This window comes from Vombatus ursinus, unplaced genomic scaffold (assembly GCF_900497805.2).
Source record: "Vombatus ursinus unplaced genomic scaffold, bare-nosed wombat genome assembly UNPS02008961.1, whole genome shotgun sequence".
NCBI lineage: Eukaryota > Metazoa > Chordata > Mammalia > Diprotodontia > Vombatidae > Vombatus > Vombatus ursinus.
Genome location: NW_020948739.1, coordinates 7864876 through 7891018, shown reverse-complemented (window position 1 = coordinate 7891018; position 26143 = coordinate 7864876). Strand labels below are relative to the sequence as shown.

At 38.0% G+C, this 26143-nt stretch overlaps 1 protein-coding gene across 4 annotated transcripts in view; it reads right to left on the bottom strand.

The window, feature by feature from the left end:
• GRHL2 (grainyhead like transcription factor 2) overlaps nt 1-26143 on the bottom strand; it is a 232047-nt gene that overhangs the window by 149100 nt on the left and 56804 nt on the right. For all 4 annotated transcript variants that reach the window (XM_027850005.1, XM_027850006.1, XM_027850007.1 and 1 more), the window contains exons 3-4: nt 13285-13352; nt 5374-5767 (exon numbers count right to left, since the gene is read on the bottom strand). In XM_027850005.1, the coding sequence (XP_027705806.1) occupies nt 5374-5767; nt 13285-13352 (462 nt within the window). The remainder of the gene's footprint in view (nt 1-5373; nt 5768-13284; nt 13353-26143) is intronic.

The window sequence follows — 26143 nt, the reverse complement described above, 5'->3', positions numbered from 1 at the left end:
ATTTAATCCTAAAAGTAACTGGAAGCCACAGAAGTTTATTGGCAAGGGGGAAAGGGAAGAAGGAATCACATGGCCAGACATGAACCTTAGCAAAATTATTTTGATGACTGTGTTGAGGATGGGTTGGAGCTGAGAGAGACTTGAGGGAGGAAGACCAATATAAATAGGAGATGATACATCTGCATCACAGCCCCTGCACAAGGGGAATGTTGTTATTAGCACACCTCTAAAAGCTTCATTTTCTTCTTTCCACCAAGAGATCCACTAATGACTGGAAAAGTTCTTTAGTGAATCTAACTCCAATGAGAAACAACATGTATGTATGTATGTATGTATGTATGTATGTATGTATGTATGTATATACACATATACATGCATATATACATACACACAAATATGTGAATACACATACATATGTATATACATGTGTTGTATGTGTGCACGTACATGCGTGTATGCACACAAAGAGGAGAACACGCACAGAACAGAATTATAAGGGGAAGAGGAAGAGAACCAGAAAAAATCTCACCACCTAGAGGGTGCTACCTGAACCAAGTCTAAAGATTCCAAGAGGCAGAGCTAGAGAGGGAGTGCATGCCAGGCATGGTGACAGACAGCCAGCCAATGCAGCCAGAACTGGTTTAAAATGTCTTTTGTTTTGTTTTGTTTTGTTTTGTTCTTTCCTTGGGCAGAGGGGAGATTTGAACCAAAATTTCTGGCCTCCAAACTCTTTGCACTGTACCAACCTGCCTCTCAAAGACTGACTGTTTCAAAGTTTTTGTTTGTTGTTTTTATTCTCTTATCTGGGCACAGAAGTATTCAGAATTTTCCGATAGTTAACACTGACTTCAACCTGACAAAAAGTGTCTAAACTCTTAATGGTTTCTGACATATGAATATTGAAAGTTGCGGGGAAGGCCCCATCCCTAAGGTTTCACTGGTATGGGGAACTCCCAGGGAGGAGCCTCTCTCTGCCAACACAGTTCTGAAATTTTTCTCCAATTTATATACACTTGTTCCTTCTGTTACATAAAGGTTAAGGGTATGGCACTCCTGTGATCTGGAAAATCCACATAAAAAATTTTGGCCCTCCTTTTGTACCAGAGAAGAAGTCTCAATTATTTACGATATTAAAAGATAAAGTATGTTGATATTATATAATAACTATACATATATTTTATATATTTCTGAGTTTCTAAACTTTTTGTGTCATCTGCTGGCCTTTGTATGTCGTCTGTGGCTTCTGCAAAACTCCCAAAAAATTTCCATTTAATTTCGTCTGCTGACCCATAATATATTGAAACCATGATGGGAAAAGTCACAATGTGGAAGGGATAACTGTAGTTTTAGAGAGTTGCCCCAAATAGCCAAATAGCCAATCAATAGACCATTTGCAGGCACTGCATTAAGTACTAGGAGTATGAAGAAAAGCAAAAGAGTCTCTGCTTTCAAGGAGCTCACAGTTTTATGGGAAACAACATGGAAACAACAAGGCCCAAACAAGCTAGGTACAGAATAAACTCTAAATAATGGAGGGAAGGCACTAGAATGAAGGAGAAATTGTAGCAGTTTCCTGAGAAGGTAGGAATTTACCTGGGATTTCAAGGAAGCCAGGGATGCCAGGAGATTGAGGTGAAGAGAAAGAACATTCATTCCAGGCATGGGGAGAGCCAGCAAAAAGGCCAGGTTGCCCACACAGTTCTTATGTGTCAGAGGTAAGATGTGAAGGCAGATATTCTTAACTCTGTCAGGACTCCTATGCAATATGTCACACTCACTCTTACTTGTTAAGTATAATGTTCTCATATTTGTTCTTTTTCTGAATTTATGGACTCTCTCCCTAAGCTGCGAGGATTTTAAACTTCACTATGATTTTAAACAGGATTTTAAACTTCACTATGTTCCTCCCTCCAAACATTGTCTGCGTCTAGCATAGTGCTTTTAGGCACTTTATGGTTTGAGAACAGTTGCCTTTTTTCATGCTGGAAATGAGGCAAATAAGGGATCAAAATTCCTCTTAAACTATGCACAGATCTTGTTACCATCTAAAATATTTGAAGCTTATGTAATTATTCATGTTCCACTGATACTGGTTCTTTAAGAGATATCAGTTGGACCCTTCATAGCAACGACCCTCCCTCCTACCTATCCAGGCTTGCATCAGAGCTAGTATCCCTTGAATAGGCTGAGTGGTTTCCATATAATTCAATAATCCACCAGTGAGTGTAACAGATTTCAACCAAGAATTTGTACTACAGGGATTTCCTTAAGAACTTTACTCAGAGGTTGCCTAATCATATGACCAGTTGGCAGTACTATAGCAAAAGATTATAACTGGAATACTTTTTTTTTAAACTCCCATCAAAATGAAATGCAGTAGGCAAGTTAAAGCCCAATGCAAATACTGATTTTGGCTGCAATGATTAAACCCCACAAAGCAGTTAAACCAAAAACATTGGGACTGAGCCCAAACACTTAGCTTCTGGTAAGGTCAGAGAATTCCTTTAGCCCCCCTTTTCCACTTTGATATTAAAAAAACAACAATCACCTCTTTTCGTGGAACTTTTATCTGCAACACAAATACAGCTGATAATGCACCACCTAGATATCATGACCATTCCATTGCCATTGGACCATGTGCCCAAGTCCTTCTGAAAGGCTGTATAGTACAGGGGTAAAAACACTGAACTCTGAGTCAGTCCTGGCCTCCACTGCTGCATCCACTAATTACTAACATGTCACCTTGGGCTTAATCTTTCCAAGTCTGTTTCCTCATCTGTAAAGTGAAGATATTAACAGTTGCATTACAGAGGCAGTAAGGTGGTCAAGCAGACAGATAGTTGGGCTTGGAGGCAGGAAGACCTGTGTTCAAATCTGGTGTCAGAGACACTTAATAGCTAATGTACTATTATAGCTAAGCAAATTATTTCACCACTGTCTGACTCAGTTTCCTCAAATGTAAAATGAGGATATATCATCTACCTTTCATGGTCAAAATGAGGATCAGATGAGAGAATATATGTTTGTTTGTTTTTTAAAGTGCTTAGCACAGTGCCTGGCACATAGTAGGTGCTTATGCCCTTCCTTCCCTTCCCCCACCTCACAGGGTTGTTCTGAGCCTCAAATTAAACAATGCATGTAAAATCCATTGTAACTGTCAAGCTATATGTAAAAACCAGCTATTATTAATATGCAGAAACCAAATGAAAAGACCTACATAGTGTCTAAAAATATATCACCGGCTTTTCTCTCATGAAGGAGCAACCATTTGTCCTCAAATTGATGGGAGTAAGGGTCTGTTTCTATACATCTGGTACAGTGGAATATGTATTGGATGTGAAATCAGAGGAGTTGGGTTCAAATTCCAGTTCTGATGCTTACTACCTGTGTGACCACTGCCAGGTATTTAACCTCTATGGGCCTCAGTTTCCTCATCTGTAAAGTGACAGGACCGACCTAGATGACCTCAGAGATAAATCTCAACTCTCAAAATGTGATTTCTTATATTTATTGACAAACAATATTTATCAAGTATTTATCAATGTTGGTTGATTGAATCAACCAAGTGGATATTTATTAAGCACTTACTATGTGCCAGGCACTATATTTTGTGTCAAGGATACGATGAGAAAAATTAAAAAAATTCCATTCTAATATACTGGACATCCACAATGTCTGAAAACAGCACAGTCTCTCTTCATTTAAAAAAATTTGTTTTCAATAAATATTATTGGAAAAGAATTTTAAATACAAATTATTAAAATGATGTTAAGAATTTTACTTCAGATATCCAAGAGCAGGAAAAGTGGTAGCTCCCAAGATAGGAAATGTATCTCATCTATCCAACACTAAGTCACTGCACTCTGGCTTCACTATATATGCCTGCAGCGGGTACTTGTGACCATGCTCATGCAAACAGAATTTCTTTGTGCAGATCAATTAATGGGAACAAACAGGAGAGAAACAAACATATCCCAAAATGGGATATGTGGGGCACGGCCTGGGCAGTCTCTGCATGCTCTTGGGGAAAGGTAGTTTCTGCACAGACAGATCTGCCTCCGAACCTGTCGTTACCCCTATGCTGTACACATCCTCTGGAATGCCGTGGAGATGACAAAGCTTCTTTGGAAGGCAGGAGGACAATGAAGGGGAGATTCACTTGCAAATTAAAAAAAAATAAGCAAGTGCCACCTTATGTACTTGAGCTACTACAAATTAGAACATTTAAAGCTTCAATTTTATGCATATTTACTCAACCTTGGGATGTCATCTTACTCAAATAAGAAGAAAATGTAAGAGTTTTATAAAAAGAGTTTTATCAAAGTCATCTACAAAATAGAGGAAAGGTAAGTTTTTCTAGTTGCTTCTATGAGTGGACATGTCCACCCTGGTAATATTATACCCCTCCCTCCCCTTGTCTGAAAGATTAGGTAAATATCTGCTAGAGTCTAACACTAATGCTGTCCTCTATTGTCCCAGAAAGGTTGGAAAATCACAGAAATATAGAACGGTAATGCAATCTTTAGAACTGGAATGAGAAATTCTTGCAAATTCATTTGGGGTTAGGGTGGTGGGAATACAAAGGCAACCTATACTTCAGTTCTCAGCCCCCAGCCTCCAATCCCTCAGAGGAGAAAGCAAGAGAAAGAAGGCAACATGTATGTCTCTATGTGGGGGGTGGGAGGGAAGGTGAGGGGTGTTGGGCCCAACAATGGTAGGAGGTAGGCCTCAGAACAACCATAGGATGCTAGGATGGGAGGAGGGGACAGTGCTTCAGGGTCAGTAGCAGACCTCATGAGGCTTTGAGTCAGCAGGGCTCCAAGGCATACTCCAACCACATTGTTCTTCAAGTTGTCCTAATCCTAGTCTTAAAAGATGGTTTTAAAAGTTTTAAAAGTAGATGTTTTCTGAACATTGAAAAGGCCTATTTGAACTACTGGACAAGTACAATCAAACCCAGGTCAAAAACCAGATAGATAGCAACCTTAATTCAGGGAACATTTGGAGTGCTTAACAGCAAACTATAAAAGATGACAAGATGATAAACAGAAATACAGATTCCATAAAATACTCCTAGCTTTAAAAACTTGGGTTTCTATATAAGCTTCCCACATTTTCCACAAACAATATACCTAGATTTAAAGGCTAAAAATCCAAATTAATTTAAAAGAAACAAATGGGCTAAGATGTCAGAAATCAAAAAACAAACAACCTCTCCCAAATACGTATCCCACCACATACACATCATGTTCATTCCAATACTAAAAAATGCTAAAGCTTCAGTTAGTTGTGTGTATCCCATTTGCCTTCTGGAAATCTAAGACTGGATGCCCAGTTATCAGACATTCATTCATTAACTCACGACTGACTCACCTCTGTAGCGCCATCTTTGAAAGTCTCGCTGTAAGTGCTGTCTGGTGTGCTTCGCTGGTCATCCTTGAGATAGTTGGCATGGGGAGCCATGCTGGGTACTTCATACTGATTTTGCTCAAAGATGACACCACGGGGCTCCTCACTTTCTCCTCTGGGGTACTGCACAGATGGGGCCATGAAGACGGGCGTAAACTCTTCAGCCTTCACCACCACTACTCCTGCCACACAGCCTGCTGAACCCTCAGACACATTTGCACTGTACTGTTCCCTTTTTAAGGTCTCCAGGTGTTCTTGGTTCAAAGAAAGGTTAACTGGAACAGTCTTTAAGACCTGTACTCGGTTTTCTCCTCCTCCACTCAGGTTGCTCTGGGCTTCACTAGTCCCAAGGCAGTTTCTGTTCATGCCAAACCCAGAAAAAGAGGGGAAAAGAGGGGAGGGTGGCAAATAAAGAGAAAAACATAGTGAGTGACTCATTTTTAAAGTGATTTTTTTTTCTTTTCTTAGAGATACTACTTAGATGAAAACAAGCTGATACTTGGGCACAAAAATTTTCAACTAAACCAAGGAAATAATTATGGATGATCAGGGAAGCCTGAGTCTAGAGTATTTTCCCAAGTTTGGAGAGATGAAGCAATAAGGCTTAAATCAGGAAGAAGCTCATAGATCTCACATATAATAGGTAGGGGCAGGGGAGAGGGACTGACAAAAATAAGGCCTCAGCTTTGATGTGGGTATGAGGGACTGGCCAATGTAAGAAGCAAAGAGATAACTGGGAAAAAGTGCTGGTAGTCAACCTCATTTTTTTTTTTTTTTGCACATTTTAACCACTAAGAACTTTTAGTTCTTTGTGAACTACTCATGAATGTTGAGAAACAGAGGCAGCAAACTGATGTTTTATGAGGCTGAGCCAGCTCAGGTGCCATCTGCTTCATGAAGACTTTCCCAGTCCCCTAACTAGAAGGCAATTCTTCCTCCCTGAATTTCTCCTAGCACATTTTCCTACCACTCCTATATCCCACCCACATTCTAATCTGTATTATACTTATTTGCATCCCTGTCTTATTGGCCCTACTAGATTTAAATGCTTTGAGGTCTAAGGGACCATGTCATGCTTATTCATTTATGTATACTCAGCATGACATTTTCCAGCTCAGTAAAATCCAGTGGCTCCCTTTTGCCTCCAGGATCAAACATAAAATCCTATTTGGCTTTTAAAGCCCTTCACAGTGTAGCCTCTTCCTACCTTTCCAGTTTTCTTGTGCTTTACACCCCTCCACATTCTCTCCAATCCAGCAACACTGGTCTTCTGGTCACTGATCACTGCACACTCCACGTTTTTCACTGACTCTCTCCATGCCTTAAACGTTCTTCCTTCTCACCAGTACCTCCTGGCATTCCTGGCCTTCTTCAAAACTCAGCCCAAATCTTACCTTCTGCAAGAGAGGTCTTTCCCAGTCTATACTGCCTCCCTCTACCTGTTGTACCTTTTTTTTTTTTCTGATCTTACCTCTCATTTACACTGCTTATACCATGTATGTGCATAGTTGTGTGTCTCTCATCAGAACATGAGCTCTTAGTCAATAAACATATATTAAGCAACTACTATGTACCAAGCACTGGGCTAAGAGATGGGAATACAAAGAGTCAAAAGACAGTCCTTGCCCTATAGGAGCTCACAGTCTAATGGAAGAGTCAATAAGCAAACAAATAAGGATAGGATAAAGAGGAAATAATTAAGAGAGAGAAAGTACTATAATTAAGAGGGGTTTGGAAAGGTTCCCATAGAAGATGGGATTTTAATTGGGATTTAAAGGAAGCCACAGGAAAGTAGGGAAGTCATTTGGCAGAGATAAGGAGAGAGAGCATTCCAGGCATGGAGGACAGCCAGAGAAAATTCCTGGAGCTGAAAGATGGAGTATCTTGTTCATATAGCTCTCAGGTGGTCAGTGTCACTGGATCAAAGACTATGTGGTGGAGAGTGAAGTATAAAAAGCCTTATAAGAAAGGTAGTAGGGCTTTAGGTAATGAAGGGCTTTGAACACCAAGAAGAGGATTTCGTATTTGATCCTGGAGGCAATAGGGAGCCACTGGAGTTTCCTTTGTAGGAGAAGTGACTGGATGAATGGAGGATGTATTGGGATAGGGAGAGACTTAAGACTTGGGCTCTTTGAAGACAGGGACTGTGTTTTTTGCTTTTCTTTGTATCCCAAGCATTTAGAATAGTGACTGGCACATAGGTGTTTCATAAATGTTTGTGGACTGAACCTAGCACGGAGGTGTGGTGGAGTGAAGGTACTGCATCTAAAATCAAGTGGGTCCTAGTTTTCACTGCTGCCTCTGATACTTACTAGCTGTGTGATTCTGGGCAAGGTAGTCTCTATGAGTCTGATATTTTTATTTGTTTTTATAGAGTCTGTGTGTTGTAGAGGGTAAGGAGCCAGTCTCAGAGGCCCCTCACTGACAGATTGGCTGGGCTGACACTGTGCACATCTCTTAACCCCTCAGGGCTCTAAGACAGCAGTTCACAAACTTTGGTCCCAAGATCCTTTTACATTCTAAACAATTATTGAGGACCACTCTCCCCAAAAAGCTTTTGTTTATGCAAGGATTTTATCTACCAATATTTAGCATATTAGAAATTAAAGTATCTTAGTATTATTATAAAAATATTTTTCTCTTTGTACACTCCCTGAAAAGGTCTCAAGGACCCCAAAAGATCCCCAGACCACATGTTGGGAACTGTGCTGCTCTAAGATTAAATCGAAGAGAAGGTACCAATCTGCATTGATAGAGGAAATTTCCCTGTCTATGCCCATGGTTGAAGCTCCAGTCTCCATTCCCATCACAGTGTACTTATTGGACACTTGTTTTGCTGGATTGAAATGAAAGATTCTGCAGGTATCTTTATTTCAGTTAAACTGTGCATCACAAGGAGGCTTATCCTGATGGTGAGAAATGTTCCCAGTGGAATCTCCACTATTTCAGTATTTTTGAGAGCTAAATAATCACCCGCCCCACTTTCCTCCCCCTAAAAAAACCATGGTTTTTGAAAGTAAAAGGCACCTATAGATTCCTTGGCCCCACTAGGAAGGGGGAGGGGAAAGAGAAGGGAAGGGAATAGGAGGGTTGCTGAAGAGACTCAGTCCCACCGGAACCCCACAACATGATATAATGTCTCCGGAAATAATCAAGTTTCTTCACTAATGTGACTTATTAAGACTGTGATTACATAGCACTTGGTGAAGATGTGGAAATGCACATGTCTAACCTGATCAACAGAGACAGTCAAATGGGAGAGCTGGAGCCAAAAGCCTCAAGGAACTGTCTACTCTGATGAAATTAAGCACAGACCTGCCCAGCCTCCACTTTCACATGCACCGTGTAGAAACAAGTCCCAAATGGATTTGCCCAAATATTCCCCACAGTTGACCATCTTTTCCACAGACCACACCAGGGCCCAGATGAAGCTGACCTTCACTTTCTCCATTTACATATCCCAGATTCCCCAGTTCTATTTAAAACCCTAAAAGTGTTATTTCTTTGGTCTCAGTTTGTGTGAAGTTTGCTTTGACATTCCAAATTTGCCTAACCCCAGAATTCCCTATAAGGGCAAATCAAAAAATAGTTAATCTATTTAAGTGGCAAGAATCCAGAGAAGTAGAAACTGTTGTGCTTAGTCATAGTTGCCCAAACCAGGAAGCTGCAAGAAGATATTTGAAAAGAAATTTGCTAGAATTGAGGAGATTATTTGAATGCATTTGATTTACCTGGGACAGAATTAAAAATTTACTTAAGCATCAAATAAATAAAAGAAACCAAACTTTTTTAAGAGCAAAGAGTTAGAAAGAAAGTTAGCTTGCCAACTGGGGAATGGCTGAACAAATAATTGTAGATAAACACAATGAAGTGTTTTTATACCGTAGAAATGATAAATAAGAAAGTAGAGAAACTTGGGACTTACATGAACCAATATAGAGCCAGAACAATTTACATAATGGTCACAATAATATAAAGAAAAATAATAACTGAAAGACTTCACAACTCTGATAGATGTGGCACCTAATTATGACTTCCAGGACTTGATAGTGAATTATATCCCCTACCTATCTATAAAGGGATGGTAGACAATAGGTGCAGAATGAGGTATACATTCAGAAATGAGGATTCTTTTTGGTCATAAGAGAGGATTCAATTATTTGGGTTAAAAGAGACATTTGGAAGTGATGGTGATGTTTTAAAAAGAAAAAAACAATAAAACATTTAAAATAAATAAATTAAGCATTAGAAATGGCATATTATATCTTCTATTTTTCAAAAGTGGAACCATATTACTCCAATTTCCTATTATTTTAACAAAAGGAGACCTCAATATGCAAATAGTTACAATGTAGTAAAATCCTATTATAACATCACCCATTATTAAATGGATTTATCTTTAGTGACATTTATAAAGCACTTTAACGTTTGCAAAGTACTTTTCCTTCATTAATTCACTTGAGTCATACAACAATCTGGTAACATAGAGACTGCAGTTATAATATTATGCTTATTTTACAGATGAAGAAATTGAAGCTCAGAGAACTTGACTTTTTCATTGTCACATAGCTTATAAGTGTAAAAGGTGGGATGTGAACCCAAGTCTTCTGCCTCCAAGTCCAGCATGCTATCTACTCTATGATATGTCTTGCTTCTATAGGGCAAATTGTATTCTCTAACAAAAAAAAAAAGGAACCACATAAAAAAGTCCATCATAATAAGAACTGTGACCTTGGGTACACCACTTTAAACCTCCCTGGACATCATTTTTCCTCATCTGTAAAATGAAGGGGTTGTATTAAGTAGCCCCTGAGGTCCCTTCCAGCTCTAAATCTATGGTCCTATGATAATAATATAATAGGCAACATTTATATAGTATTTATTATATGCCAGGCACCTTGCTAAGCACTTTACAATTATTATCTCGTCTGATCCCCAACAACCTTGGAAGGTAGGTGCTATTATTATCCTCATTTTACATGTGAGGCAACTGGGTCAAACATGGGCTAAGTGACTTGCACAGAGTCAAACAGCTAGGAAGTGTCTGAGGTCAAATATGAATTCAGATCTTCCTGACTCCAGGCCTGGTGCTCTGTCCACTGAGCTGCTTACCCATGAGCCTATGAAGTTCGACATAAAGTAGTATGGGTCTCACCCTCCAATTCTGGTATTATAATTATCCAAATAATAGTTACAATTGAATTGATGTCATTGATATGCTTTTAAATGATATCCAGGAAGTTAGGGATGGATAACATCACCTTTCTTCCTCATTAGCAGTGATACACCTTGTATTTGTTATGGTGCCTTATGACTTATAAAATGCTTCCCTAGATATCAGCTCATTTGCTCCCCATTTTACAGAAGAGGAAACTAAAGAGGAAACTCTAAAAAGGTTAAGTATTTTGCAAGTGATGGAACTGGTACACAAACCCATGACGTCTGGCTTAAACTCCATGGACTTTTCCTAATGTCCCACAATCAGGGCTTGTAAAAACATATCCTTAAATGTGTTTTCATGACTACACATGTGTAACCTATGTCAATTGCTTGCCTTTTCAATGAGGGGGGAGGGGAGGAATGGAGTCAGAGAATTTTGAACTCAAAATTTGGAAAAAAAGAATGTTAAAATTGTTTTCACATGTAATTGGTGAAAAATAAAATACGAAATTAAAAAATAAGTATAATAAAAAATTATTAATCTCTAAAAAGACTATCCTTTTTCTAACCCTATGATGCTAATTCTAAGTGTAGGCTTTAGCAGACTGTGGTTCATTTGGTACAGGATCAATAAATACAGATTGGTGGGAAAACATCACAACCTTGACCCTGACATGAAACATGCATAAGGTAGGGGAGGTGATTCATCTTCATTGCTGTGTTTCAAGTGGCAGCATGGTCACACAGAAACTCCAAATAGGGTGGGAGAGTCAGATTCACAGAGTACATATACCATCACAGGCAGGATATTCAATAGGGCAGAATAAGCATTCTGTATCCCAAAAGCTGAGGTTTGGTAGAAAAGGTCTTAGGTATTACCGAGAGAGCTGCTATCTAGAAGTGAAAATACTATGGAGATGTTATGCTGGTATCAGTCCTAGCTCTGGATAAAACTGTGAAATAAGTGAAATTTGCCTTTAGTACCTTTCCTTCCTAACTCAGTGTTCACTGCCTGCTTCTCTCTCCTTTGCCAAAGGCTCAAAGTGCCTTCCCAGGTTTCCAGGATGCCCAACATGCCCAGACACTGAAGTGCCTCATTCTAACCTCGACAGTAACAGAGCACTAAATGTCCTCAACCTACTTTCCCTCCTCTTCATGCTAGGATCATAGATTTAGTGCAGGAAGGGTCTTTTGAGGCTATCTGGTCCAATCCTCTAATTTTACTGGTGAGGAAACAGAGACACCAAGGGTTGAATTGATTTGCCTGAGGCTATAAAGGTAGTCTGTCATAAAGCTGGGACTTGAACCCAACCCATTTGATGCAATGCTCTTCCCAGGCTTTGTCCTATTCCTTCAGGGTCTTCCTCTTGTAATAATGGATCATTCAGATAACCTAATCCTAGCTGATATGTTATCCTTCTTAGAACTGAAGCTAATGCTGTTAATCTCATACAGCAGGGAAGGTAGGGAGATATTTTGAGTCAAGAAAGCCTTTCATTACCTCTCTCCACTTAAGTGGCCACTTTGGTTTCCAAATGAAAAAGAAAAATAAAGGAGAACAAATCTCCAATCCCTATTCTTCTCTCAAGAGTGCTTTTCCATTGAATACTGCTCTTTTCAATCAATATGGATCAAAAGTTCTGCTAAGTGTAGTTGAAAGAACATAGGACAAGAATAGAAGTTAAAACCTGAGTTCTGCCTCTGTCTTGCTGCATAAGCTAGGGCAAGTCCTTCAACCACTCTTAGTGCCTTGGTTTCCTCATCTGTAAAGTGAGATTGGTACATTATATGTATAAATATATTTACAGCAGTTCTTTTTCTAGTGGCAAAGAATTAGAAAGTGAGGGAGTGTCTATCAATTCAGGGAATGGCTGAAACATTATCATATATGAATGAATGGAACAGAATACTATTGTGTTTAAAGAAGTGATGAAATGAACAGGTTCAGAGAAGCTAGGGAAAACTTGCATAAACTGATACAGAGGAAAGGGAGCAGAATTAGAGCACAATTTGTAGATTAACAACAATACTGTAAAAGATGAGCAATTCTGAAAGACTGAAGAATGCTGATGAACCCAATAACCAATCATGATTCCAGAAGACCCATGATCAAACATACTACCTACCACCTGACAGAGAGATAATGGACTCAGGGACGGACACATATTTTTCAGACATACCCAATGCAATAATTACTTTTGCTTAACTTTGCATATTTGTTTGTTGTTGTTCAGTCATTTTTCAGTTGTATCTGACTCTTTGTGACTCCACATTGGGAATCTCTTGGTAAAGATACCAAATGGTTTGCCATTTCCTTCTCCAGTCCATTTTACAGAAGAGGAAACTGAGGCAAACAGGGTTAAGTGAATTGCCCAGGGTCGCACAGCTAGTAAATGTCTGAGACCACATTCAAACTCAGGAAGATGAGTCTTCCTGGCTTCAGGTCCAGCACTCTATCTACTTTTTGGGGGGGGGTGGAGGGGAGTTTGGGAGAGTTTAGAGGGAGGAAAAATATTTTTGCTAATTAAAAATTTTTTTAATATAGCTTTTTAAAAATCTTTTGTAAAATTAGGTGGGTAAATCAAATGAAATATTCTAGGTCTGAAATTTTATGTTTGAGGATTTCTAATCTGAGGATGCATATATGTATATAATATGTATTACATATAACATAACATATAGAAAATATCTTATTATAGTAAGATAATTCCTTACCTTTTATCTTGATCTTCTTGACTGTCACTAGCTTTGCAAACAGTGAGCAACCTTTTATCTCGAGGAACCTGCAAGTAGTATCATCAATTGGTTAAGCATTTAATCCACAGATAACACTGGAAGCTAAGTACAATCTAATAAGGAGAAAAAGAAACTTTCTTTAGACCAAAATCACTCAACCATATGTCAGGCTGGCTTATTAGGGGCAGTGGTCTGAGGCACAGTGGTATTAGTTGTACCACTAGTAGAGATGGGAAGGCCAGCAGTCAGTCACCCAAAGATCTGCTGCTTGTTGTAGTCATGGGCAGCTTTGCTTGGGTCCCCACCTCAACCCGGATTCTCTGTCCTGTTAACCTTCCCTTTGACCACTCCAGAATGGAAAAGAGAACAAAGGGGAAAATGAGTAATAAATTTGGACAGCTCATTTGCCTTGGACACACTCAAAACTCTTGTTAGAGTACCTATCCAGGAACAGATGCTTCCTTTCTTCCCTGCTTTGAATTCAACAAATAGCAAGAGCCTGGTTTTCTCATTGTTTTCCAGAGATAGAGACAGAAGAGAGAGACAGAAGAAAGAGGGATAAGGGGAGCCAGAAGGAAGAATGAGGGAGATGAAAAGAGACAAGACAGATTTCTCTTTGACTACCTCTTTCTAGTCTAGAGGCAATTTAGGTTTGGGGTTAAAGTCTCAGTATCCCCTAGTCCTAGTTAAGCTATTCTGCACCAACAAACTTGAATAAGTAGTGATATGATCTTTTCTGTAATCTCTCCCTTCTCAGAAGTCCTATAGCAGTACTTACTATGGATTTGACTCACTTGGTTCCTATTAAAGATGGCCTGGCATCATTAACTTTCGCTTTATTTGTAGATGTCTTGCCTCTTCAAATGGACTGTGAGCTCTTCAAGTGATGTTTGTTGCCAAAACAACTCCAAAATGGGGGAGAGTGTTGTGGAGTTGAAAGGAGGCAGGAAAGTGAAATTCATAACTCATGTGTTTATGGTACCTTAAGGTTTACAGAGTATCTGTTTCACAATAACCCTGTGAAGAATGTTGTAGTGGTAGTAGTAGCAACAGCAGCAGCAGCAGTTCATATTATAAAGCCCTTTAAGGTTTATAAAGTGCTTCTCATGCATTATCTTATTTGATCTTCCCAACAATCTTATAGGGCAGGTGCTGTTTTTACCCTTATCTGATAGAGGAGGAAACAAGGGTTCAAGGAAGTTCAAAGTTTTGCCCACAGCCACACAACCAGAAAGTGTCAGAGCCAAGATTTCAACCTGAGTCTCCTGTCTCCTGATCTTACACTCCTTTCACTTATGCACTATTTGACATCACTAGACTAAAAAAAAAAAAAATCTGACAATTTTTCACTTACCTGAATGTTGCATTATACACAGTACATATTTCCTAAAGGGCCATGGATAAATTGTAACCTGTTCTAGACATGTAAACCAAATTGTTGACTTACAAGGCTAACTGGCAGTTGCCTGATCTAGAATTTAATACCTATAGTTTTGATCAAATCTTTTATTTCTAATTCTATACATATAAAATTAATACATGTATATACATCAAATATATAAAATATATCTATTTAAAATGTGTTTATGTATAGATATGCATGTATATATATGTGTGTGTGCATATATGTATATACACATACATACACACTATATATATATTATATAAAATAATACAATCCAACCCCCTTCATTTTATAGATGAAGAAACTTGGGCCCAGAAAAGTAAACATTGAACTGTTCCACACATTTTGGTTTAAAATGCTTTGTTCCCTTAAGTAATCTTCTGGGTATTCTAGGGCAATGCTAAAGCCCATTACTAAGGGAATCTATATCAGAAAAATATAACCAGCAAATTAATGGGGCATGTAGATTCAAGCTAAAGAAACTCAAAAAATGTGATAGAAAGACTGGACTAAGAATCAGGAACTGCCAGCTTTTTCTAATTGTTTCATGAATTGGCAGTGTGACCTCCGGCAAGTTCCTTAACCTCTATGGATCAAATGTTCCTATCTGTAGAATGGGGAAAGGGGTTGGAGAGGTAGAAGATGAACTAGATGATCTCCTATGTCCCTACTAACTCTAATACTCGATGACTCTATTATCTTGTTTCTGTAGAGACTGAGCAGCGGAAATGAGATTAAGTTTGTTCAAAGAGGCAGAAAAAAAGTTCATCCAAAGAAGAAAAAGAAAAATCTTTCTAATTATCAGATCTAGTCAAAGGGAAAAAAAATTCTTCTAATTATTGGATCTAGTCAAAAGAAAAAAAATTCTTCTGATTATTGGATCTAGTCAAAGGGGAAAAAATTCATCTAATTATTGGATATAGTCAAAGGGGCAGAGAGACCGTGAGCAAAAGTGTAGTGATGTAGATTCATTTCAATGAACAATCTTTGTTTTGGACAATAAAGTTTGAAATACACATATTCCTCCTTTTCTACATGAAACCTTTCCTGATCCACCAAATGCTAGTGCTCTCCCTCCTTCCCAAACTACTTTATATTTAACTATTTATATACATACTTGTGCTCCACAATAGAATGTTAGCTCATTGTGAGAAGAGTCTGTTTCATTTTTTGTGCTTGTATCCCTAGCACCTGACATATAGTAGGCACTTAATAAATGTTTATTGATTGCTTATTGATTGGTTGATTGGTTGGTTGATAAGGGGTGGGAGACTCTAGAGGCAGAATGTTGCAGGCTGGTTGCTTTTGGTTTTGTTCAGTGTTTTGCTTTGTTTCAAGGAATGGTTCACAATTAGGGGAGGGAGTGAAAAAGGGATGGTATATTTCTGTTTTGAAAGACTTAGAAACTCCGATTAGTGTGACCAAACATGACTCCAGAGAACTCAGATGAAACATGCTACATGGTCAGGAAGAACACAAAAAGCTTCAATGAAAAATATTTAGAAAAAGAAGGGGAAGGATGCTTTACATTTCTTTTTCTTCTTCCATCTCATAGAAAGGAAACAGAAAACTTTTTACCTGACTGAGAGTACACTGGAAAGAAAAACTATCTCTTTCTCTTTGATTAACTTGAACAGGGAGAAAGTCCTAGCCAACAGAAGAGTGGGAAGTTATGGGAGGTCAGAAACCAATTCAGTCTGAGGCCCAGAGTTATATACAATCTGAGGGAGACAACAGATATAAAAAATTATTCTAATTAAGATAAATATGTGGGCAACTAGGTGGCACAGTGGATAAAGCACAGGCCCTGAAGTCAGGAAGATCATAGTTCAAATCCAGCCTCAGACACTTAATAGCTGTGTGACCTTGGGCAAGTCACTTAACTCTAATTGCCTCAAGAAAAAAGAAAAACAAGCAAAAAAAAAAGACAAATATGAGAATTAAAATGCACCCAAATCTGAAAAGTTATGCGTTAAGGGATACAGTACACTTACTGTGCAAAGTATTTATTCTTTTAAAAGTTTTCCCTCAAAGCAGCATCTTTAAACATAGTAACTAGTCATTTCCTTTGGAGAGTTGACCTGGCACTGGAGAAGGTAGTCTGGGATCCAAGTCCCACCTATGACATACACTGACTTATATGACCTTGGGCACTCTCCCAGTACCCCCAAGCAACTCTAAGATTATAAATTGCAGATATCAGCCTACATAAGCAGATATGTAGTAGATGAAGTTTCCTCATTGGGAGTTTCCTATATTAATATAATCACAAGGCTGGTGCAAAGTTTAAAAAAAAAGGTTTTTGTTTAAATTTGGCTTTTATTTTAATTACATTTTATAATGAGTATATTAATATGTTTTATATTTAACATAAACATTATTATTCTTAATATTAAAGATATGTTGTTTTACTATAAGGAGTTAAATATTTTTAATATTAGATGAGTATATTTTTAATATTAAATATACACTAGTCTCTTATCTTATAAGACTTTGTGGTGTGATGGATAGAGAATTGATTTTGGAGTCAGTTGTAAGAAAAGATTATTTTTCAGGTTTTGGTTATACTAGATGGCCTCTGAGATCCCTGCCAGTTCTTATCTCTGATTCTGTGACCTCGGGCAAATTACTTCTTCACCTGGTCATCAGTTTCCTCATCTGTAAAATGACTTATAGTAGGTGACCTCTAAGGTTCCTTCCAGCTATAAATCATCTGATCCATGCGCAACCCTTTGTATTTAATACGTAGCAGGATGGCAATTTCTTTTCCTTCCTAGAAGATCAGATGGATCAGTGAAGAATTAAAACAAATCTGGCTGTAAATATAAAGGCTAAAGACTTCCAAGCATTCCTGATGAACAGACCAGAGCTAAGTAGAAACTTTGAAGTATAACACAGAAGTCAAGAGAAAAAAAAGATAAATATGAAAAAATAATCATAAGGGAATAAAACAGGATAAACTGATTATATTCTAATATGAGACAATACATGTGACTACTCTGAATACTATAATCACTAGAGGTCATAGAAGGAATCTAATTAGAAAGAAGTTGTTATGTCTTGATTATCTTTTTTAAAAGAATGGGAAGAGTAGGGGGAAGAGGAGTACACTAAAGAGGGAGGAGGAAAAACAAGGTTAGGGAAAATTATCTCACATAATTGGAGTATAAAAGTAAAGGTCTATACAAACAAGAAGTAAAGGGTTGAAGAAGCAGAAGACGCTTGAACCTCATTCTCATCTGAACTAGTTAAGTCACACCCACACATAGAGAATTGGGCACAGAAATTCATTTTACTCAACAGGGAAACATGAGGGAAAAGGAAGAAAAGAGAAGGAGGTAGGAGAAAGAGGGGAGGGGGGGTGAAGGTAGATTAAGAGAGGGATTAAACCTAAGCAAAAGACACTCCAAGGATGTACAAAAATATTTATAGCTCTTTTTAAGGTGGCAAAGAACTGGAATGGGGGGGAGTGTTCATCAATTTGGGGAATAAATGAATAAAGTATGAGATATAAAGATTTTGGTATACTATTGTGTTGTAAGAAATTATGAGGGGGGTGATTTCAAAGAAACTTGGGAAGACTTCTTTGAACTGATACAGAGTGAGGTGAGTAGAACCAGGAGAATAATTCAAAGACAATAATAGTGTAAAGTCAAACTATTTTGAAAAACTTAGAAACTCTGATTAGTATGGCCAAACATGACTCCAGACAACTCAGATGAAGCATGTTACCCATCTCCTGATAGAGAGGTTAAGAACTCACTCAGAGTTCAAAAAGTGACATTTATTTAAAGGACATGGTCAGTGTAAAATTTTGCTTTGCTTGACTACATATGTTTGGAAAGGGTTTTGTTTTTCTTTATTTCTCAATTGGGGAGGGGAAGAGTAGAAGTGAGAAAATTTCTGCTGATTGAAAAAAATTAATTTAAAAACAAATTAATAAGTTAATTGTACAGTTTTTCTTTCCCTGTATTTTAAGGAAACCTAAAATAATATTTCATGTGAATAATTAGAGAGAGCAATGTATAAAAGTCAATGCTAACAAAAAAAAGCAAAATACATGATAGTGAATTAATATGCAGAAATTTATTAAGTTGGTACATAATGTAATAAAGGATTCATTGTTTCTGTCTGAACTGAAGGTTAAGCGTTTTATGATCATTTCCAGTTTAGATAAGCAATCTCTTCTTTTCCCTGGCAAAAACTCAAGAGTTCATAGGATGAATTGATGTTATTCCTCAAGACTACTCTCAAATTGTCATTTTGAGGAGTCATTTCTTTTCTCAGGGGGCAGCTAGGTGACACAGTAAAGAACTGGGCTTGGCTTTACGACCCTGAGCAAGTCACTAAACCCTGTTTGCCTCAGTTTCCTCATCTGTAAAATGAGCTGGAGAAAGAAATGGCAAACCACTCTAATATCTTTGCCAAGAAAACCTCAAATGAGGCCATGAAGAGTAGGACACAATTGAAAAATGACTTAACATACCTACATACATACATTCTCTTTTCAGACATAAAAAAGTTGCACATCCTCTTTAACTATGCAAACAGAGGTATAGTAAGACTGCTTCTGCTTTAAAAATGCAGAGGTGAAAGTTCTCCTTTTAGTTTCTTCATAGGATTTAGAAGTAGAAAGTAAACGTGATAGAGATCATCTGGTCCAACCCCTTCATTTACAGATGAAGAAACTGAGGCTCAGAGAGATTAAATGACTTCAAAGAATCACTGAATCCCAGAACTGAATAGTTGAAAGAGACCCCTGAGTCCATCTAGTCCAATCCATAAACAAAAGGAACCCCTTCCATAACACACTTGACAAGTGGTTGTCCAGCCTCCAGGGAAGGAGAACCCACCACCTCTCTAGGCATACCATTCCACGTTTAGATAGCTCTACATGTAAGTAAGTTTTTCCTGACATCCAGCCTAAATTGTTCTCTTCCACACATTGCTCTTGGATCTTTCCTGCAGAACCAGACAGAAAAGGTGTCATCTTTTCTTCCATTGAACAGTCCTTCATATACAGTACTTTGATAACCATCATGTCCACTCTGAAATTTCTCTTCTCTGGGGTAAACATACCCAGCTCCTCACACTGATCCTCATAAGACATGGATTCAAAGCCTTTTGCCATTCTTTCTTTTTGCCCTCTGCACACACCTTCTAGATCATTAATGTCTTTCTCAAAGTATGCTATATAAACAAAAGTGTGCTGGAGCTAAATCAAACTGGCTCTCAGGAGCTGATTGTTAAATTTCAATGTCACTGTTTACATCTCAGAAACTGCATTACAAGCATTACAAATCAGAGCTTGATGCATTGTTTTACTGATTGTCTAGACTTAAGAACATGATGGAGAAAATGTTAATAATGCAGATTCAATTTAAAAGTATATTATAGGGGGCAGCTAGGTGGCGCAGTGGATAGAGCACCAGCCCTGAAGTCAGGAGGACCTGAGTTCAAACTCGGCCTCAGACCAAATTACTTGACACTTACTAGCTGTGTGACCCTGGGCAAGTCACTTAACCCCCATTGCCTAAAAACTAAAATAAATAAATAAATAAATAAAAATATAAGTGTAGTATATATACATTTTATTCAGAGAGCTGCTTGTTAAACATTTACTAACACACCTTTGTGTATATCTGTATATTCAAGTTATATACCCATAACTAAACACAATACTGCAGATGAAGTCTGGCAAGGACAGAATTCATTGGGACTCTGCCCCCTTTTTCACTCATTCATTCCAATTGTTGGGAAGCTGGGAAATGATTTTTAAGCCTAAATTTATCTTCTTGCAATTTCTATCCATTGCTCTAGTTCTTCTGAGGCCAAGAAAAATAAGTTTAATCTCTCTTCCACATCCCTTCAAAAACTTGGGTACAAATGTCATGTCTTCTCTTCTCTGGGCTGTATTTTCCTAGCTCCTGAGTAACATATACAGATTGGATCTTCTGATTAGGATAGTGTTATCTTCAGGATGAAAGGGAGGAGGCAGTACCTGCCATTTCTTATAAATGAGAAGAGTATACAACAATGAAGGAAAGGGGAGGGAGAATTGGGCACTAGATGAGCTTCATTCTTCTCCAAAATGGAAAGAGGAGGATTGAACACATATCCCAAGTTTGGTGTAGAAGTACATCAAACTCAACAGGGAAACAAATAGGGATAGGAAGGAGATGAGGGTTAAGAAGAAAGATAATATCAAAAAGAGAATAACCACAGCAAAACAAACTTCCTGATCCTTAAGGAAGGATTCAAGGGGAAAATAAGGAAACTGGGATGGTTCGTATTTAGGGAGAGGAAAAGATGATGAGTTCTGTTTGGAAGATGTTGAGATTGATATACCAACATCCAGGTGGAGATATCCGGAAGGAGGTTGGAAATGTTGGACAGGGATTAGGTAAGATAGTAAATGGCTCATCTGCATGAGAAAATAATTGAAGTAGCTGTCAGGGAAATGACAGACAGTCTCAGTAGCATAGACATGAGAAATTAAAAGAATAATCAGTTGACAGATTATCAAAATCTTGTTGATTCTATACGTATGTTACATCTTCCCTCTGTCCCCTAGTCTTCACTCACATGGCAATCAACCTTGATCCAGCCCTCATATCCTTTCACCTGAACTAATTGCAATAGTCTCTTAATAGGTCTCCCTGGATCTAATCTCTCTCCCTTAAAAAGTCCATTCTCCACACATCTGCTTAATTCATAGGTCTGACATGTCACTCTTTCGCTTCAGTGGCTCCCCACTGACTCTAAGATAAAATACAAATTCCTCCATTTGTCATTTAAAGATTTGCAATACAGCTTCGGCCTACCTCTCTGGACATATCTCATATTATTCTCTTTCATGCATTCGGTGTTGTAACCCAAATGTCCTATTTACTGTTCCTGGCATATTAGAAAGGGTGCTGTATTTGGGAGTTAAGAACACTTGGTACCATTTGGTATCGATTCAAAAACAGAATCGTAGATCAGTGGGACAAACCAGATAAGGAAGGATCAGAACTAATGAAACTAAATAACACCAGTGTTCAATAACATAAATTACTTACGAAAGAGCTCCCTATTTGATCTGCTGGGAAAGCTGTCTGGCAAAAATACGACTTCAACCAGGGGTGGAGAACCTGAGACCTCAAGGTCACATGTGACCTTCTAGGTCCTTGGGTGCAGCCTTTTGGCTGAGTCCAAGTTTTACAAAACAAATCCTTTTATTAAGGGGATTTGTTCTGTGAAGTTTGGATTCAGTCAAAGGGCCACACTTGAGGACCCTTAGAGGGCCACATGTGGCCCCAGGATGCAAGTTCCCCACTATTGGCTTAGATCAATAACTTACACCATATTTCACAATAAATTCAAAGTGGGTACATGCATCCTGAACATTAGAAAGCATACACACACACACACACATACATGATAGCACAGAAGCAAGTCATGTATTTTCGCAGCTATAGTTTAGAGATGAAGTCTTAACCAAACAAGGGATAGAGGTAATTACAAAAGATAAAAGATAATTTTGATTACATGAAATTGAAAAGTTTTTGCACACACAAAAATCTATGCACACAGACTTATATTAACTGGTAAAAATGGAAGCAGAGACAGCAAAACAATATATACAATGACTGCAACAATGTAAATGGAAAGAATAACCACAAAATGATAAAAAACAATGTTGCAAAATTACAAAGCACAAGCTTAGCCCAAAAGAATTGATAAGAAGCTGTCTCCTACCTTTCCTTTACATGCAAAGAAAAGTAATGGGAAGAGAGGTTCCCACTGGTGTCAAATTTAATGCCAGATTTTTTCAATATATTGGATTGGTTTAGCTGAATCTTTTTTTTTTTATTCTTCTTTTTTCTTTTCTTTTTTTAAAATTCTTTGTTATAAAGATGGCTTTCTGGGTAGAGGTAGGAGTGATACAGGGGAAAATCTAGGTCATGAAAAAACAAAGAAATCAATAAAACCTTTAAAAAAAAAAAGACCTGGACTTGAATCCTGCCTCTGAAATGACTGTCACTCAAATTCTCTGAGCCTCAATTTCTTCACCTATAAAATAGGGATAATGATAATACCTGGAGAAACAACCTCACAAGTTTGTATGAACCTTTAATGAGATAATATATTAACAGTGCTTTATCTGCTATTTTCCCTACCTTGGTGCCTTTGTACTGGTGGTCTCCCAATGGATGGAGTACAATACCCCTTCTCTTGTACTGCTTTCTTCAAAGTTTGGCACCATTTGGCACCATCTCCTATAGAAAGTCTTTCTGGATCTCCATTCTTGTGAGAGTTCTCTCCCTCCTCAAGTTATTATGTATTAACTTATCAGTTTACATGTTGTGTCTATATAACATAATATAATGTATATTATATCAATATAATGTAAATTCCATGAGGCCAGGCACTGTTTTTCTATTTGTATGCTCAGCCCCTCACATATAATAGGCACTAAATAAATACACATTGACTAGACTTGACCTAGGGATGTTTAGCCTAGAAAAGAGAAAACTTGAGGGGGTTTTGATAGTTATCTTTGAATGACACATAGAAGAGGGATTAGACATTTTCTGGAACTAGGATCAATGGGTAGAATCTTCCAAGAGCCAGATTTAGATTTATTGTAAGAAAAACAGAATTATCCAAAAGGGAAATGGGCAGTTTTGGAATTTATTCTCACTAGAGCTCTTCAAGCAAAAGTTGGATAACCACTTGTCGGGAATGTTATAGAAGAATTCTAGTTCAGGAATGGGTTGGACAGAATGGTACATGGAATTCCTTTCAGTTGTGAGATCCTCTGGGAACAGAATCACAGAGAAGACTGAGGAAGGTAGTTTCATACTGCCAACTGCTGCAGAAGGACCAAGCAGGTTTGAGGATGTATTAATTAAGGAGCCATGAATGATGTTGGAGATAACAGTTTTCATAAAGGAAAGGAGGAGGAGGAGATGATGAAGGAAGTGAAAGAGAATAAGAAGAAGGAGGAGGAAAAAGAGAAGAAAAGAGAAAGAGGTAGAAAAAGAGTAGAAGGAAATGGAAGAGAAAAAAAGAGAAGGAAGAAGAAGAATAAATGAAATTTAGGCCATTGAGGAATACAGAAGAAAGCAGAAAAAAAAAAGCTACTGAAGGGGTGGGGAACCTGCAGCCTCAAGGCCACATGTGGCTCTCTAGGTCCTCAAGTACAGCCCTTTAAATACAACAAGTTTGGATTCAATCAAAGGGCTTCACTTTAGGACTTAGAGGCCCACATGTGGTCTTGAGGCTGCAGGTTCCCCATCCCTGGTGTATACCTTAGTATAAAGTACACATGTGAATTATATTCCACTTAGTTTCTACAAAGCTCCAAATGACAATAAATAGTCTGACACAAAAAGCAGGCTAAACTGCTATCAACTGTTCTTCTGCACTAAGACTGGTTAAAGTATTGTCATTTTTCTTTCTTTCTTTCTTTCTTTCTTTCTTTCTTTCTTTCTTTCTTTCTTTCTTTCTTTCTTTCTTTCTTTCTTTCTTTTGCCCCTTCATTCAACAGGAAAAAAAGACTATACCCTAAATCATTTATATATTTCAAGAATGTTCCCAAACAGTATCTATTTCGTATGGAAGAGATAACTTCTTTCAGAAAATATAACCTACATTCTAGAACAGCATTTTGTATTAAATTCTATTTATAACTTTGATACACTCATAACATAAATTCCTGACTAGCTACACCAAGGAACTATTATGAACTTTTGTAGTAAGGTAGAAAGATATTGACCTCAATTCTTTTGGTGGCGTAGGGGGAAAAACTAGAGCATGAAATGGACACCAAAAGATCCTTTGTTCAAAAATGCCTCCCCCAGACATTTTTTTTGGTAGTGGTGGGGGAGGGTGTTAAAAAGTTTCTCTTCTAAAATGCATTTTACCATGGGACCATAAATCATATTCCACACCTTTGTTGAACTTATTTTGATCACATTAATTTCCCTGTAACATATTGCTGAGCTCATTCCCCGGGAAGGAAATGAAAATTTGCAGAGTGGGGAGAGAAGAAGAGTTAGCATAATTTTGGAGCACGGGTTACATAGCAGGCTTGGATAAGATATTGCAGTGACAACCATTGGCCATGTAGAAAGCAACATGAGTGTTATTGATGTGGGTTGGGGAGAGAGTTGGGTTAGAAGGTACCCCAAATAAAATTTGTCTATTTTGCAATATTGCCTAGGGCTCAAGTGGCTGTGGTTCTTCTGGTCTCTAAAGCTCATCATAATTCCATGATGGAATGATAACAGAATTAGCCATGTTATCTTTTTAAAGTGATATATCCAGCCAAACTAACAATGAAAAACCAGTTACATTCTACTTATACAGATCCCAAGATCAAACCAAAGTTTCTTCGAGGAATGCCTGTAAGATATCTCCTACCATACAGTTCTCTTCCTTGGACCCCCTACAAAAACTTTGTAGATGTGTTTATACTTCTCTTGTCTATAAGAAATAGCCAGTTGCTTCACTCTTCTGTGCCTCAGTTTGCTCATTTGTAAAATGCAGGATTTGGACTAAAAGGGTCTCATTGTAGCTTCCAGCTCTAGAATTCTGTAACTGTGTCAGATGTTGCTTTTTGTGGTTTATACAATCTATCCTTGATTATTTGACTTTATAATACACCCTCCTCCTCTTCTAAAAGCGCTGTATGGCATATTTATGACAGGTGATTTTTAAAAAATTAAAGGTAACTACATCTTTGTTGTGAGAGCTTTCTAAAATGACTAAAGAGACCATAGAACCATGGTCTCTGAGTTGGAGCTCAGAGGCTTTCTTGTCTAAGCACATCCTTTTTTTTTTTTTTTGTAGTGAGGCAATTGGGATTAAGTGACTTGCCCAGGGTCACACAGCTAGTAAGTGTCAAGTGTCTGAGGTCACATTTGAACTCAGGTCCTTCTGACTCCAAGACTGGAGCTCTATCCACTGCACCATCTAGTTGCCCCTAAGCACCTCTTTTTTTAAAAAGAGAGAAACTGAATCCCAAGGGAGTTAAGGGCCTTCCCCAAAATCAAATAGACAAGAAATATCAAAGGTGGGGTCCTTTGTCTCCAGAACCAGTACTCTTTCCACTATAACCATGCTGCCCACAAACCTTGCAATTTCACAAAATCAGAGTTGCGCATCATTGCTCCATGCCAAAATCTTGAAAATAGAGCTGTGGACAAGGGCAACTAGGTGGCACAGTGCATAAAGCACCAGCCCTTGGATCCAGCAAGACCTGACTTCAAATCCAGGAAGGAAGAAAAAGAAGGAATGAAAGAAAGAAAGAAAGAAAGAAGGAAAGAAAGAAAGAAAGAAGGAAAGAAAGAAGGAAAGAAAGAAAGGAAGAAAGAAAGAAAGAAAGAAAGAAAGAAAGAAAGAAAGAAAGAAAGAAAGAAAGAAAGAAAGAAAGAAAGAAAGAAA